The 13,248-nt window shown below is 42.7% G+C and overlaps 1 protein-coding gene across 1 annotated transcript in view; it reads right to left on the reverse strand.

Moving 5' to 3' along the window:
* The window catches only part of NCKAP1L (NCK associated protein 1 like), a 41,065-nt gene that overhangs the window by 9,450 nt on the left and 18,367 nt on the right, over positions 1-13,248 (reverse strand). Inside the window, 8 exon segments of the mRNA XM_037846561.1 lie at positions 169-262; positions 2,695-2,775; positions 3,054-3,136; positions 3,288-3,381; positions 3,513-3,610; positions 6,327-6,457; positions 9,657-9,875; positions 13,047-13,178. Of these exon segments, the coding sequence (XP_037702489.1) occupies positions 169-262; positions 2,695-2,775; positions 3,054-3,136; positions 3,288-3,381; positions 3,513-3,610; positions 6,327-6,457; positions 9,657-9,875; positions 13,047-13,178 (932 nt within the window).

Raw genomic sequence — 13,248 nt, forward strand, 5'->3', positions numbered from 1 at the left:
AAATTGCCTATGTAACTGTTTTCTGGTGGTGAGGGCCTGCACTTTAAGTCTTTCCTTAGCTCCCAGCTAATATCTCCTGAATTCACAAACCCAAATAAAGGCTTCCTTTACACTTATATCTTTCCACCCAAAAAAAGGGCCCAAACCCTCCCTTCCCCCCAATCTTACCAGCTTTCAGATTGGCAATGGCAGCCACCAGGGCTGGGTCAATGTCACAGCCCACTCCTGCTGCAGACGCCAGCTCAAAGACACTCAGGGTCACCTAGTAGAGAAGAAAACAAGATTCTGGAGACAGGAGAAAAGTGCTTGGCAGAAGGTATGTGTAGCCAGGACTCCTGGATCACAGATTTTAAACTTCTGGTATACTATCATCTGTTCTAGGCATTCCTTTAATAGCTCTCCCTAGCGAACAGGGGGAAATGCTTTAGCTTGGCATTCAAGATACTCTATAGTACAAATTTAGCTTTTCAACCTTGTTTCTCTAAATGCTTCCTGCACTCAATGCTGCCATGGTAATTTTATTCACTGTCCCAAAAAGACAGCTTACTTTCTTATTTCCAAACTTAAGTTCATGTTGTTTCCTCCCTTCTAGAGTGTCTTTTCCTCTCCTCTACTCATATCTAAGTGACACCGATCCCTTACAGCCTAACTCAAGTCACACCATCTCTGTGAAGCCCTCCCTGATTACTTCAGCCAAAATTCATCTCTCCCTCCTTAAACTGGCATCACTGACTTAGCATTTATCACATACAACACCTGGCAGTATTAGTTATATTTCCAGACACGGCTATCTCACCAACTAGATTATAATTTTTTAAGACCTCACTACACAGTGGTCTTTGGAGTGAGACAGATCTGGGTTCCAATCCTAGTGTCACCACTTACTACATGTGTGACCTTGGTGAAAAAGGTACTTAACCTCTCTGATCCGTAATCCTTCCATCTGTAAAAAGGGACGGTAATATTTACCTCACTGAGTTGTTGTGAAGATTCAGTGAGACCACGTGTGTAAAGTGGCTACTGTGGTGACCAACAGACAGTAAGTGCTCAATAACTATTATACCTTTCCCTCCTCTTCCTTTATATTAAAGCCAGGATCTTTGTGTTTTCCTCTCTAGTATTTAACGCAACGCTGAGCACATGGAAGGCACTCAATAAATATTTGATTGACACCTGAATCCCTCATTGTACTTAGAATCAGGTTCCCAGAATGTAGTCCCAACCTCCCACTCCCACCCAAGTATCTAGACCTTTTTTGAGGCTAAAGGAAAAAAAAAGTCTTTTAAATTTTCTGAGAGAACAAGGATAACTCTTCTAATAGTTGACAACTAAGGACAGTATCTTCTGCAAAGAACCACACAGACTTAATAACATACACACACTTTGCCTACGGTACTGACACAGAAGCCAAACCTTAGCCACATTCCGCTCTGCTGTCTATTTAAATTCCTACCTAGATTACTCTGCTTGTGGCAACCTACAACCTAGAAGACAAGGCCTCTGGTCCATGACATGTGGTTGTCTGGAGGAAGGGCTCCTATTTTCTCTTCCCCTAATCTTCTCACCCCTCTGAGGCAGTAACAGAGCCTTTGATGACAGGTCCTCCGTCCTCTCTGCCCCTACTAGCCTATTTTCACAAGCAAGCAGAGCCTAAAGCTCAGAGCTACCCAGGAGATATCAAGTAGACAAGCTCCTAACAGGCTAGAAAATCCCTCCTCAACAACAGCAGCTGCCAGAAACCCAGGCTCACTGGAAAATCAAAGCCCATTCAAGAGGGGCAGGAATCCCCATGAAACATCACCCCCTCACCGCCCCTATGACCACTCAGCCCTCATATGATGTCAGGCAGAAACGGAAAATTTTCATGACTCTTTAGGTATCAAGGTAAGGAAGTTTTCTTAACACTTAACTATAATTTTGCCTGCTTTTAATTCTTTCCTCTTACCACAGACCTCTTTCCATTAAAGGAAGTAATTATAAGAGAAGCAGCTTGTCCTATGCACTGAAGGCATTTGAAGGCCCCTGTTCCCAGCCTTTTGCTGTATTTCCTTGCATAACATATTTGTTTGTTCCAGGTGATTCAAAAGACAAGAAGATGACTCAAAGGTGGGGAGAAGGGGGAAGAATGGAAGTTCATATTAGGTTATCTGCAGAAGCCTCTCTTCTCTCCATCTCCTATAGTAAATGGGGGCCTGAAGCAGGAGATACAAAGAGAAACCAGAAAGTCTAAGCACTGGGAGGAAGAAAAGGAAGGAAACTCTGAAGGCAGGCAGAGCAGTCGGGAATGCAAGGAATAATCTTTTTACAAAAAGTACCCAAGCTCCTGACTAAAAAAGGGACTTGACACATAATTTGGCATTTAATTTGCACATTGCTCATTTCAGGTGAAAACCTACAGATATTATCCTAAATACCATCCCTCTCCCTCCAGGAATGTTTCCCCAGCCCCACAGGGTCTCTCTGGTTCCCATGTCTCTCCACATCCCACGTCCCCCCAGCTCTGGCTTCTCCCAGAATCTCCCTCTGACCAGTATCCCTCTCTCCACAAAGTCTCCATACAGTGCTTTCCCATTAAAGTCCCAGCTCTTCTCCCTACAGTCTTTCTTAAAGTCTTCTCTCCCTTACAGGACCCTAGCTACATCCTTTTCAACAACAAACATCTCCGAGTGGAGTCTGCTTTCTACTCCCCCATACCTTGATGTCTGTGTCTGGAGTGACAAACTCCTTCAGGCACTCAATGGGACCCATAAGGAATGGGCAGTGGAAGGAGAAAACCTGGAGGAAAGAGAAGATACATGAGTCCATAGAACATTGACCAATGCCTTCAAAGATAGGTGAAAACAAACAAAAGAAGGGCTTCAACTTAAATAAGAGCCTAGCCAGCTTCCATGCTAGCCTTCTCCTGGTGCCTCTAGGTTTCCTCAGCTCATTTATCCCTAAGAAATTAAATTTCTTTTGCCTTAATCCTCACCAACCCCTTCCACAACTTCTCAAACAAACCTACCCACAGAGATGTCTGTGATTCTGTGACAGTCCTCTCCCCTCCAACTCACCTCCCGAAGTCCCTCTTGGGCCATGGCTCTAAAACTGAGAATCACTCCAATGATGGTCATACGCTTCAGCACATTCTCAGCCCCTGAAGAGAAAGAAGTGTTAGAGAACTTAGGAGGAGAATAGGGATGGTTTTGCTTCTTCCAGCCCCAGCCTAGCCCCCAAATCCCTGAAAACCCCTGTCATTTGCAATACGTTCCCCACAGCTCCTTCTCACTGTAGGGACAGGTACTTACCCGTCAGTTGGGGCAGTAGGGAAGCCATCAAGTCGGGCTTGCTAAAGTTGGATCTTATTTGAACAAGTACATCCATGTTTTCCACTACCAGCTTCTGCAGCCCGGAGAACAGAGACATTAAGCAGAAAATGAAGAGACAGATGTTACTTCTTCTCCCCAGGCCCCTAGCCCACTCCTCTTCCCCTAAGGCTGGACCTTCTTCATGGGGGCTTGTTTCCACAGTACCTTTAGCTCCACGATCTGAGAGGTCACATGCCACATCAGGTTTTCACTCAGGAACTTCATGCCATAGGGTCCCAAGAGTTCAGCCAAGGCCCGCATCTCTGGAATAGAGTCACAGGGGTCCCTGGTGGAACTCAGGGGCTACTGGAGAATTTGCGCAACAGCTACAGGGTAATTTGAACATTTTAGATGTTTTCCAGTGAGGAAAATAAGTGGGACACTGAGGAGTAAAAGTGGCCTGAAATCCAGCATTCAGGTGACAGGTCCGGCCTGCATGTCGGACGATTTACTCTCTCTGCACTGAGAGTAAATACATGGTATCTGGGTTTTATTCTTGCTGTACTAGCTATACTAGCTTTATCAGCTGTTAACATCTTAAGCAAATCACTGAACCTCTCTGAGCCTAAGTTTACTTCTCTGTAAAATGAAGAAATTAATATCTTCCCTGAATACCTCAGTGTTAATGTGAGAGTAAATATGATACCACATTATAAAAACCTAAGAAAGCTAAAAAGATATGTGTGAATAAGGGATTATTGCTGTGATAATTATTAACAGCCCCCTGAGGTATGTGGCACAGGCACTGTCATCCTGGTTTTAAAGACAAGGGGGTGGGGAGTGTTCAATGCTTGCTCAAGGTCACCTAAGCAAATCAGGGACTGGTACCAGAAATCTAGTTCAATGCCTGTCTTACTTCTCTTTACTGTGTCCAAGCAAATTCCAAACTATTTCCTTATTGAAGTTCTAACTTTTTGTATGTTCCTCTCTTCACTTCCCTTATTTAATACCTCACTGGCCAAGTTTTCCTCTCCTTGGGCTATTTTTTCTTGATTCATAATCAACACACATCCCAGAATCCCAGTACTTTTTTCCTCTAAATCCTCCTTCCCTCTAGACTTATGCAAAGGCCTTATCCCTCCCTACCCAGCCTACTTCTGGACCTTCATTAATTAAACAGAACCTGCCTGGGGAAATTCCACATTAGAAAACACTACCAACCCATCCAGACAGAAAGGGGCTCAAACTTTGATCTTTGGCCACAGGCCAATCCTAGCAGAGAAGACCATAAAAGACCAGAAGTAACAACATCGAAGAGACCAGTAGAAGGAAGCCAAGTTTAATATATTTAATAAGAGTTCAGAGAGAAAAGGAAGTCAAGGCTCCTCACTCAAGTCTTTGAAGGCTGGACCAGTGATCTCCACTTCTACCAAGGACAGAGGAAGGGGAAGTGGTCACAGCAGCTGACACAGAGCCTTATCCAGAGTGGATATTTACTGGACATTTTTAGAACCATGTATCTATAATAGGAATAACTGAGATTACAACTGTAAAAGGATTTCCTAACTGATGAATATGGATAATACTAAAATGGCTGACACCAGGCAGAAGGGGCTAAAGTGCCTTCTCTGGAGCCGCTGGAGAAGAAACAATGGAGCTCCCAGTTCGGATCTGCCGAACCTCCCTACTCCAAGCTTCTCTACTCCAGACTAGCAACCCTAGGGCATCTTTCTCTTTCCGTCTATTTTTGCAGTAATACTGCCCCATCACCATAGCAACCCAGGAAATTGGGGTGGGGGTAGTAGAGGGGAGAATCAGCATTTCCTCTGCTGCTTGACAGTTGTCAGCAAGACCTAAAGCTGATTTTATAGGCTGCCTACAGTTTGTGGGTGGAGTTGATGAGAAAGGGACATCTAAAACCTCCAGCAGGTAAAGGGTAGGGTCAGCTTACTGACAGAGTCAGGGTGAGGGTTAAAAGGAGGCAGATCTGGATAACAGAACTGTGTACTCTGGCTTTCTTAAAACTCCCAATGAAGAGGAAGAATGGAGAGGGCAGGGTCATTGAAACATCTCCTCCCTGCCCTAGCCACCATGCAGGAGCCATGATTTATATGGAGGTGGGTGGAAGGAGGAAGAGGTAGGATAGTTCATAAATCAGTCAGTCAGTAAAACAAATCTATTTAAAAGGATCTATATAGTTTGAAGCTCTCTTTTTAAAAGGAATGGCTTCCCAACTCATTCACTATATGCTCCTGTCCTCCCACTCCCTTGAGATGCAAACACACTTCTATACGTTGGGAAGCAGCACTGCACAGTGGTTAATCACCCAAGTCCTGAAACGAGACTGCCTTGAGTTGGAATCCCAGTTCTACCATTTACTAACATGTGACCTTAAGAAAGGTCTTATCCTCTGTGTCTCAGTTTTCTCATCTGTAAAATGGGGTAATAAATATCTACCTCAAGGCTGTTATGAGGATTAAATGCGTTAATATGTGCAAGCATTTAGAACTTAGCCTACAATAAATGACAGCCACTATCTCATCAGCATTATCATACAAGTGTTATTATTAACCATCAGCAATACAAACACTGAGGAAGGCTCTAAAATTTATCCCTAAGGAAGAAGGTGCCACGATATCAGACTGCTGTTTAATAATTCCAAGCATGAGGCTGTCCTCCTTACGCTTCATTCTCTACTCTTCATTGTATGTCCTACTCTTTCATTCTTTCTGGAAATAGAGAAAAACCATTTACTGCTGTTTGAGGAATAAATCCCTTTAGCTATTTGAGTGCCACTGTCTAACTCATTACTCCCCTCATTTTCTCTCTCCACCTACAACCCCTAGGCCACTCTTCAGTTCTGAGCCTCACTTAGAATCCCTTTCTATCATCTAGAATGGAGTCTAGCAGAGAGGCTGAGGAGAGTGTAGAATGGGCCTCTGAGAGGGTGGGAAACTTTAGATGTGGTCTGTAGGTTGAGATGTTGTATTGAGGGGAAAGGCCTAGCTCCTTGACAAGGAGACCAGGCCCTGGGCTCACCAGAAATGTCAGAGAACTCCTCTGCACTGAAATTCTGCTCCCCGTCCCTGGGGAGGCTGATGAAGGCCCGCATGGCTGGGGAGAGGATGATGGTGCCACTGCTCGCCTGTCTAAGCAGACTTTCTAGGTACCTACAGGTTTGACCAGGAAAGCACAGAAGGTTAGCGTTAATCCGTTTTCCCAACCACTGCTCCCCACCACTGGGCTCAGGAAGAGAAACTCTACCAAAGGCTGGGATGGGGAGAAGCGGTTCAGGGAAGATAGTACAACACTCTCATTAACACCTCAAGCTGTTGTCTCAAAAACAATTGGCAAATGACCACAATATGATAAGCCCAAGTCAACAGTACTCCCAAAAACCTTGAAGAATACCCAGCTCCCTCCCTGAGACTCTACAAAAGTTTCACTCACTAAGTTTATTCATCAGAAACTTAGATCCTTCAGAGAGCTCCTATGCCAGCTAAGTCCCAAAACCCAGAGGCAATAGCCTCTTCTTCAAGAACATCAACCAGATGTGTCCCCTTTGTTCATAAAGTTGACACTCCTTTTCAACATGAACAGGTTAGGGTGGTCACTGCCTAGACATCCCTGAAGATCGGGAAAGTGATTAAACTAAAGGAAGGGGTAGCAACAGACAAGATGGAATTTAACAAAGGATTATAAATACTGAATCTTTATATAATTTTCTTTTTCTTAGTTGATAGGGTATTAGAATAGTTTGAAGGAAAGAACTGAAATGGTGGAACTATAACCTATAGCATCCTTTGAAATTTGTTCTATAACTATCTGTTAAACTGTAATTTGAAAGCTATACCTTTTTGTATATATGTTAGATTTTACAATAAGGAAATAAGTGAAACTATGGTACTATAACCAATAATTTTGGAAATTTCCTATATATCTACTTGTTAAATCATACTTTGAAAGATATTACCTTTTTGTATATATGTTACATTCCGTAATAAGGAAATAACTGAAATTGTGGAATTGTAACCTATAATATTCTTTGAAATTTGCTATTTGTTATATTATATATAATACATATACATAATATTATGTATATATGTTATATTCTACAATAAAAAATATGATTTTAAAATTTGTCAGTAATGTAATTCTACTTCACCTCTATTCTGCAGGGCATTTCACTGTGCAGTCAAAATGCACTGATGTGCCTACCCCTCCCCAGTCACTGTTCTCTTCTAACTATTGCATTCCCTTCACCTTGGCCTTTCTCTATCTGATAAGATAGGTCCAACTTGACAAGAAAAAAATTTCTACCAATCAGTATCTTCTGAAATATACTTAGCCTCAACGTCTCCAAGGAGAATAAGGACCCAGGACCCTGAAAGCTGGTCATCCAGTCTCCAAATACTGCCCCCTGACCTCTGGGCAAGCTGAGTGGGACTGGCCTCCAGCCAGTATCAGCAAAGAAGGGCTTGGGCAACACCTGCCACTCGCCCAGGCACCAGCTCTTGGCCTCTGTCTTACAGAAGTCACAACTAACCACTGGTGGGCCAAACATAGCCACCAAACATGTTTGCTTGTTTTTGTCTTTGTTTTTTTGAATTAGTTGTCAAAATTTTGAAACAGAGATTCTACATAAAAGATAAGCCACCAAACATGTTTGCCTGTGTTTGTTTTTGTTTTTAATTAGTTGTCAAAATTTTGAAACAGACTTTACTTAAAAGGTAAGGATTTAGTGGGTAGCAATCAACAGGAGCTGAACAGTGGCTGCCCTAAAGAGGGGCATGCCCTCTCCAACTCCTCAAAGTGCCCACCTATCCCACCACAGCCATTTGCTTTAAGTGCCTGGCCCCTGTTGGCATTTGTATTTGCAAATCTTTTCTCAGACTTTTCTGCTACTCAGGGGGCTCCTCTTTGCTGCCTGTCTCCTGCGAGCTGATCCTGGATTAAGAGCGCCACCCAGTGGTTTGGGGAGGTAGGAAATAGTTCTGATTTCCACCTCCAGATTTGGGGACAAACTGCCATGTGGCCTCTCTCTCTAAGCAAAACTCTGCAAATAAACTCACTACACTCCCCATTACATGGGACATTACTCCCAGGGGTGTAAGTCTCCCTGGCAACGTAGGACATGACTCCCAGTGATAAGTCTGGCCCTGGCACCGTGAGATTGAGAAAGACTTCTTGACCAAAAGGGGGTAGAGAAATTAATAAAGTTTCAGTGGCTAAGAGATTTCAGATAGAGTCGAGAGGTCATTCTGGAGGTTACTCTTCAACCAGATATTGCAAATTGCCGCAGTATGCCAAGCCCCAATCAACAGTATTCCTGAAAACTCTCAAGAGTACCTTGGGCTCTATCCAAGACTCTATAAAAGTTTTACCTATTAAGTTTATTTTTTCAGAAACATAAAGTCTCCAGATGACTCCTATGCCAGATAAGCCCTGAAACCCAGAGGTACCAGTCTCTCCAAGAACATCAACCAGTTTTATTCCTCTACCCCATAATGTCGACACCCCTTTTCAGCACAAAGAATTTAAAACAGTCATGGCCCAGATATCCCTGAGGACTGAGAGAATGATCAAATGAGAGTGAGGAATTGTAACTGAGAAGTTAGGATTTAACAAATGATTATGACTATTGACTCATTATATAGATATTTCTTTTTAATTTCTGTTGAATTAGAATAGCCAGAAGGAAATACCTGAAATTGCTGAACTGTAATCTAGTAGCCCTCATCTTTGATAATGATTGTATAACCATTTAGCCTTCATCTTGTGAGCGTGTGATTGTAAAAACCTTGTGACTGCCACCCCCTTTATCCAGTGTATGGGTGGATGAGTAATAAAATAAAGACATGCATGGAAAAAAAAGAATTTTAAAAAATGTAGAAATCTATTGTAATGGATTTAAAAAAAAAAGAGCAATCTGCTAGAATCTACATGGTCATGTCTGGGGATGGAGAGATAGTGTTCCAGAGAGATGGTGGCAGACAATGGTTTTCAGAGGGAGAACCTGGGGTGAAAAGAAAGGGAACCTCAGAAAGAAGAAGAGAGGTTATTTGAAATTAAAACTTTAAGAACCAGCAAAGGAACTTTAAAAACTGGAGATTAAGAGGAAAGAGGTTAAACTGTTGCAGGGTAGGTCGGTGGATGTTACACGGAAGGGTAGAAGGAAACCTTGCAGTGGACAGAAGGGAATCTGGGTTTGCCCCCAGCTTATTGCTCTAATCCTTAAGCAAAAACAAGTCTCCATTTGGGAGTCTATGACCCTGGGAGCTAAAATGCTTGGACCCTGAAGTCCTATTGTATAACGGAGAAAGTGCTAACAGAGAGGTAATGCAGTTGGAAAGGAGAAGCAACACTGACCAATTTGTGTAGAGGGTAGTGATGGTCTGTTCGCCCGATGAGTCCAGCGGCTGGGTCTGCTGCAGGAGGGCATTGCGGATGACTCGGGTAGCATCTGCACTCAGAAACTGGGCCAGTGACTGTATGAAACCAATGTATGCTTTGACTCCTGCCAGCAGCTCAGAAGGCCTGACGATCTCCTGGGTTGTGGGGTTGTAGCCAGCCAGCCATACAAGGGCTCTGGGTGATAAGAATCATAATTATAATCATAATGATAAACACATTAACATTTACTGAGGGTATACTGTGATCCAAGTGCTGTGCTAAAATTTTACTACATGCATTATCTCATTTAAACTTCATAGTAACCCAACAAGGTTGGCACACTTATTATTCCTATTTAGGTCACTCACAAAAGACTACACCGCTGGCAAGTAGCAGAGCTGGGACTTAAAGCTAATAAAATTTAATACCTAATCACTATCCTGCCTCCTCTGGAGAAAGGGTCAGGTGGTAAAAGACCTGGGCTCCCAATCCCATCTGACTCCAGGACCTGAGGGCCCACACCACCTGCATTCTCAGTTCCAATGTTTGTCTTTTCTCCTTGGAAATAATTAGTTCCAACCGCTATCAGAATGGAAAATTACACCCAGAAATCCTTGGGAATGTAGTATCATCCCCAAATGGCCATGAGATACCAGAACAGGAGAGAGAACATGCTTAGCTGACATGCAACTATAACCAACGTCAGAGAAGGTGGACTAACTGACCACAATGTACTATTTCAGGAGCACACCAGGAAGACCCTTTCCCACTAGTCCACCAAGTCCTCCCCAAATACCTTCCCCAGTTACCTGAGCTTTTACAATGAAAGTTAGTCCTTTCACTTAAACCTTTTTTCCTTGTTAAAATGTAAACAGTAGGAGAAAGAAGAACATCATGCTTCAAGCATTTGTCGGTCACTTATATCTTAATATGAATAAATTTATCAGCTTCTCCCTGTGGCAGCAGGTTTTGCATTTTTTGTTGTTTTTGTTTGGTTGGGTTTTTTGGTTTGGTTTGGGTTTTTTAGCAAAATTTTTATGGCAAGAGAGGGGAAAAAAAACAGGAAGTCCTACTCCCCAGATGAAAGGGTAAAATGAGGAGGTACCACCTGGAAAAAAAATAATATAGAAGGGATAGCTCTGCAAACCTAATCTACTTTATTTTAAGGTGTTCATGGGGCCAAACTCTGGGCCAACCTTGGGGCTTTGGGGACAATTATGTCAATAAAGAGATATTCATGAAAAACTAGAATAGCACACCCATGCTGCTACAGGACCTGGAAACCACCACCAGCTACTGCAGGTTTGCACATGGGCAATTATCAAACTCTCATCTTCTTGACATTGTATGTGCACCTGAGACAGTGCCTTCCATATAGCTCATGTGTAAGCAGTGAAAACAAACTAATTCTACAAAACTTCACAAAAAACTAATTGAAAAGTAAATCTGCATCTCCTGTAATCAAAACAGACCCCCTAACTGGCCTCCTTGCTTCCATTCTTGACTCCCTAATGCAGCCACAGTTATCCTGTTGAAATATCAACTACTTTGCTCAAAATCCACTAAGGATGCCCATCTCACTCAGAATAAAAGTGAAAGTCCATAACAGTGGCATGTAAGCATCTATACAGTCTGCAACTACCCAATCTTTCTAACCTCATGTATTACTAGTCCTCCCCAGGCTCATTCTATTCCAGCCCCATTGGCCTCCTCCATGTCCCTCAAACATACCAGATGCCCTCTCCCCTCAGAGCCTTTCCACTTACTGTTTCCTCTGACTAGAATATTCTGTCCCAGGACAGCTGCAGAGCTGGCTTCCTCAGTTCCTTCAGGGGTTTACTCAAATGTCACTTTCTCAAGGAGGCCATTCCTGGCCACACTACCTAAAACTGCCACACCCCACTACCATCACCACCCCCACACATATAATTCCCATCTCCCTTTCCCGCTTTATTTTTCTGCTAGCACTTATCACTATCTAATCTACTACATATTCTACTTTCATGGGGTTTTTTTGGCCATCTCCTCCACTAAAATGTAAGCTTCAAGCCAACTTGGCAGGTGAAATCACTGCCCTCCCCGCTACGTGTGATCTGACACCCAGGGGTGTAAACCTCCCCGGCAATGTGGAATATGACCCCCGGGGAGGAATCTAGACCCGGCATCGTGGGATGGAGAACATCTTATTGACCAAAAGGGGGATGTGAAAGGAAATGAAATAGTTTCAGTGGCTGAGAGATTCCAAAAGGAGCCGAGAGGTCACTCTGGTGGGCACTCTTACGCACAATATGGACAACCCTTTTCAGCTTCTAATGAATTGGAATAGCTAGCAGTAAATACCTGAAACTATCAAACTACAACCCAGAACCCTTGAATCTTGAAGATAATTATATAACAATGTAGCCTATGAGGGATAACAATGTGATTGGGAAAGCCATGTGGGTCACACACTCCCCTTTGTCCAGGGTATGGATGGATGAATAGAAAAAAGGGGGCAAAAAAAACAACTAAACTAAAGGAAGAATGGAGGGGGACAATTTGGGTGTTCTGTTTTTACTCTTGTTTTTTCTATTCTTGCTTTCACTTTTTCTGGTACAAGGAAAACATTAAAAAAAAAATTGATCGGGGTGATGAATGAACAACTGTATGATGGTAATGAGATCAATGGATTATATATTTTGGATGATTGTATGGTATGTGAATAAATCTTAATTTTAAAAAATGTAAGCTTCACAGGAGCAGAGACTTTTATGTTTTGTATCCTGCTGTACCAACAGCTTCTAGAATAGTGTTGGCATGTAACGGGTGTTCAATAAATATCTACTGAATGAATGAATGAATATACTACATATTCCAAAATAAGATATAGAAGACTAGGAGATTATCTGTAATAATTCCTCCCCCCACCCCCAATTCCCTAACTGCAGACTGTAGTGCCCAATTCCAATATAAAGGGCACTCTTCCTTTCAGAGGCAATGGAATAAGGGGTAAAGCAGGGGGAAGGAGATGCAGTTACTGAGGCCTATGTATGTTAGGAACTTTGCATTCATTATTACCTTTAATTTTCACTGCCATTCTCTTACAAGTAATTCTCAAGTTAGAAAACTGCTCCAGTCTCTTAATGGCCAGGATGTTAACACAGGTCTGCTGAATGCAAAGGCCTGGCTTATTCTACTAAACAACAGTGATTAACTCTGGCTTTTCATCAAAACCATCTATTCTTAATAAACATGCTCGGGACCCATGCCAGACTAGCTGCATCAGAATCTCCAGAGTGTGGCATGATTTCCAAGATGGATTTAATGGAACCCAGCTTTGAGAACTACCACATTATGCAACTATAGAAGACAAGAAAAGAGTGATACCTGTTGAGTCTGGCTTCCAGGTGGCTGCTGAGATACTCAGAAGGGAAGATAGTGTGTTCAAACACAGAAAAGCTGTGTACGTGATTCATTGTCAGTGCCAATTCTGTCAAGTTTAGGTGTAGCTTGTCCATGCTGGGTAAAATTAAGAAAGAAAAATGAGCCCTGATTACAAGTCTCGCATGGCCTGCTAATTTCTGGATTT

Source organism: Choloepus didactylus, chromosome 8 (genome assembly GCF_015220235.1).
Source record: "Choloepus didactylus isolate mChoDid1 chromosome 8, mChoDid1.pri, whole genome shotgun sequence".
In the NCBI taxonomy this organism is placed as follows: domain Eukaryota; kingdom Metazoa; phylum Chordata; class Mammalia; order Pilosa; family Megalonychidae; genus Choloepus; species Choloepus didactylus.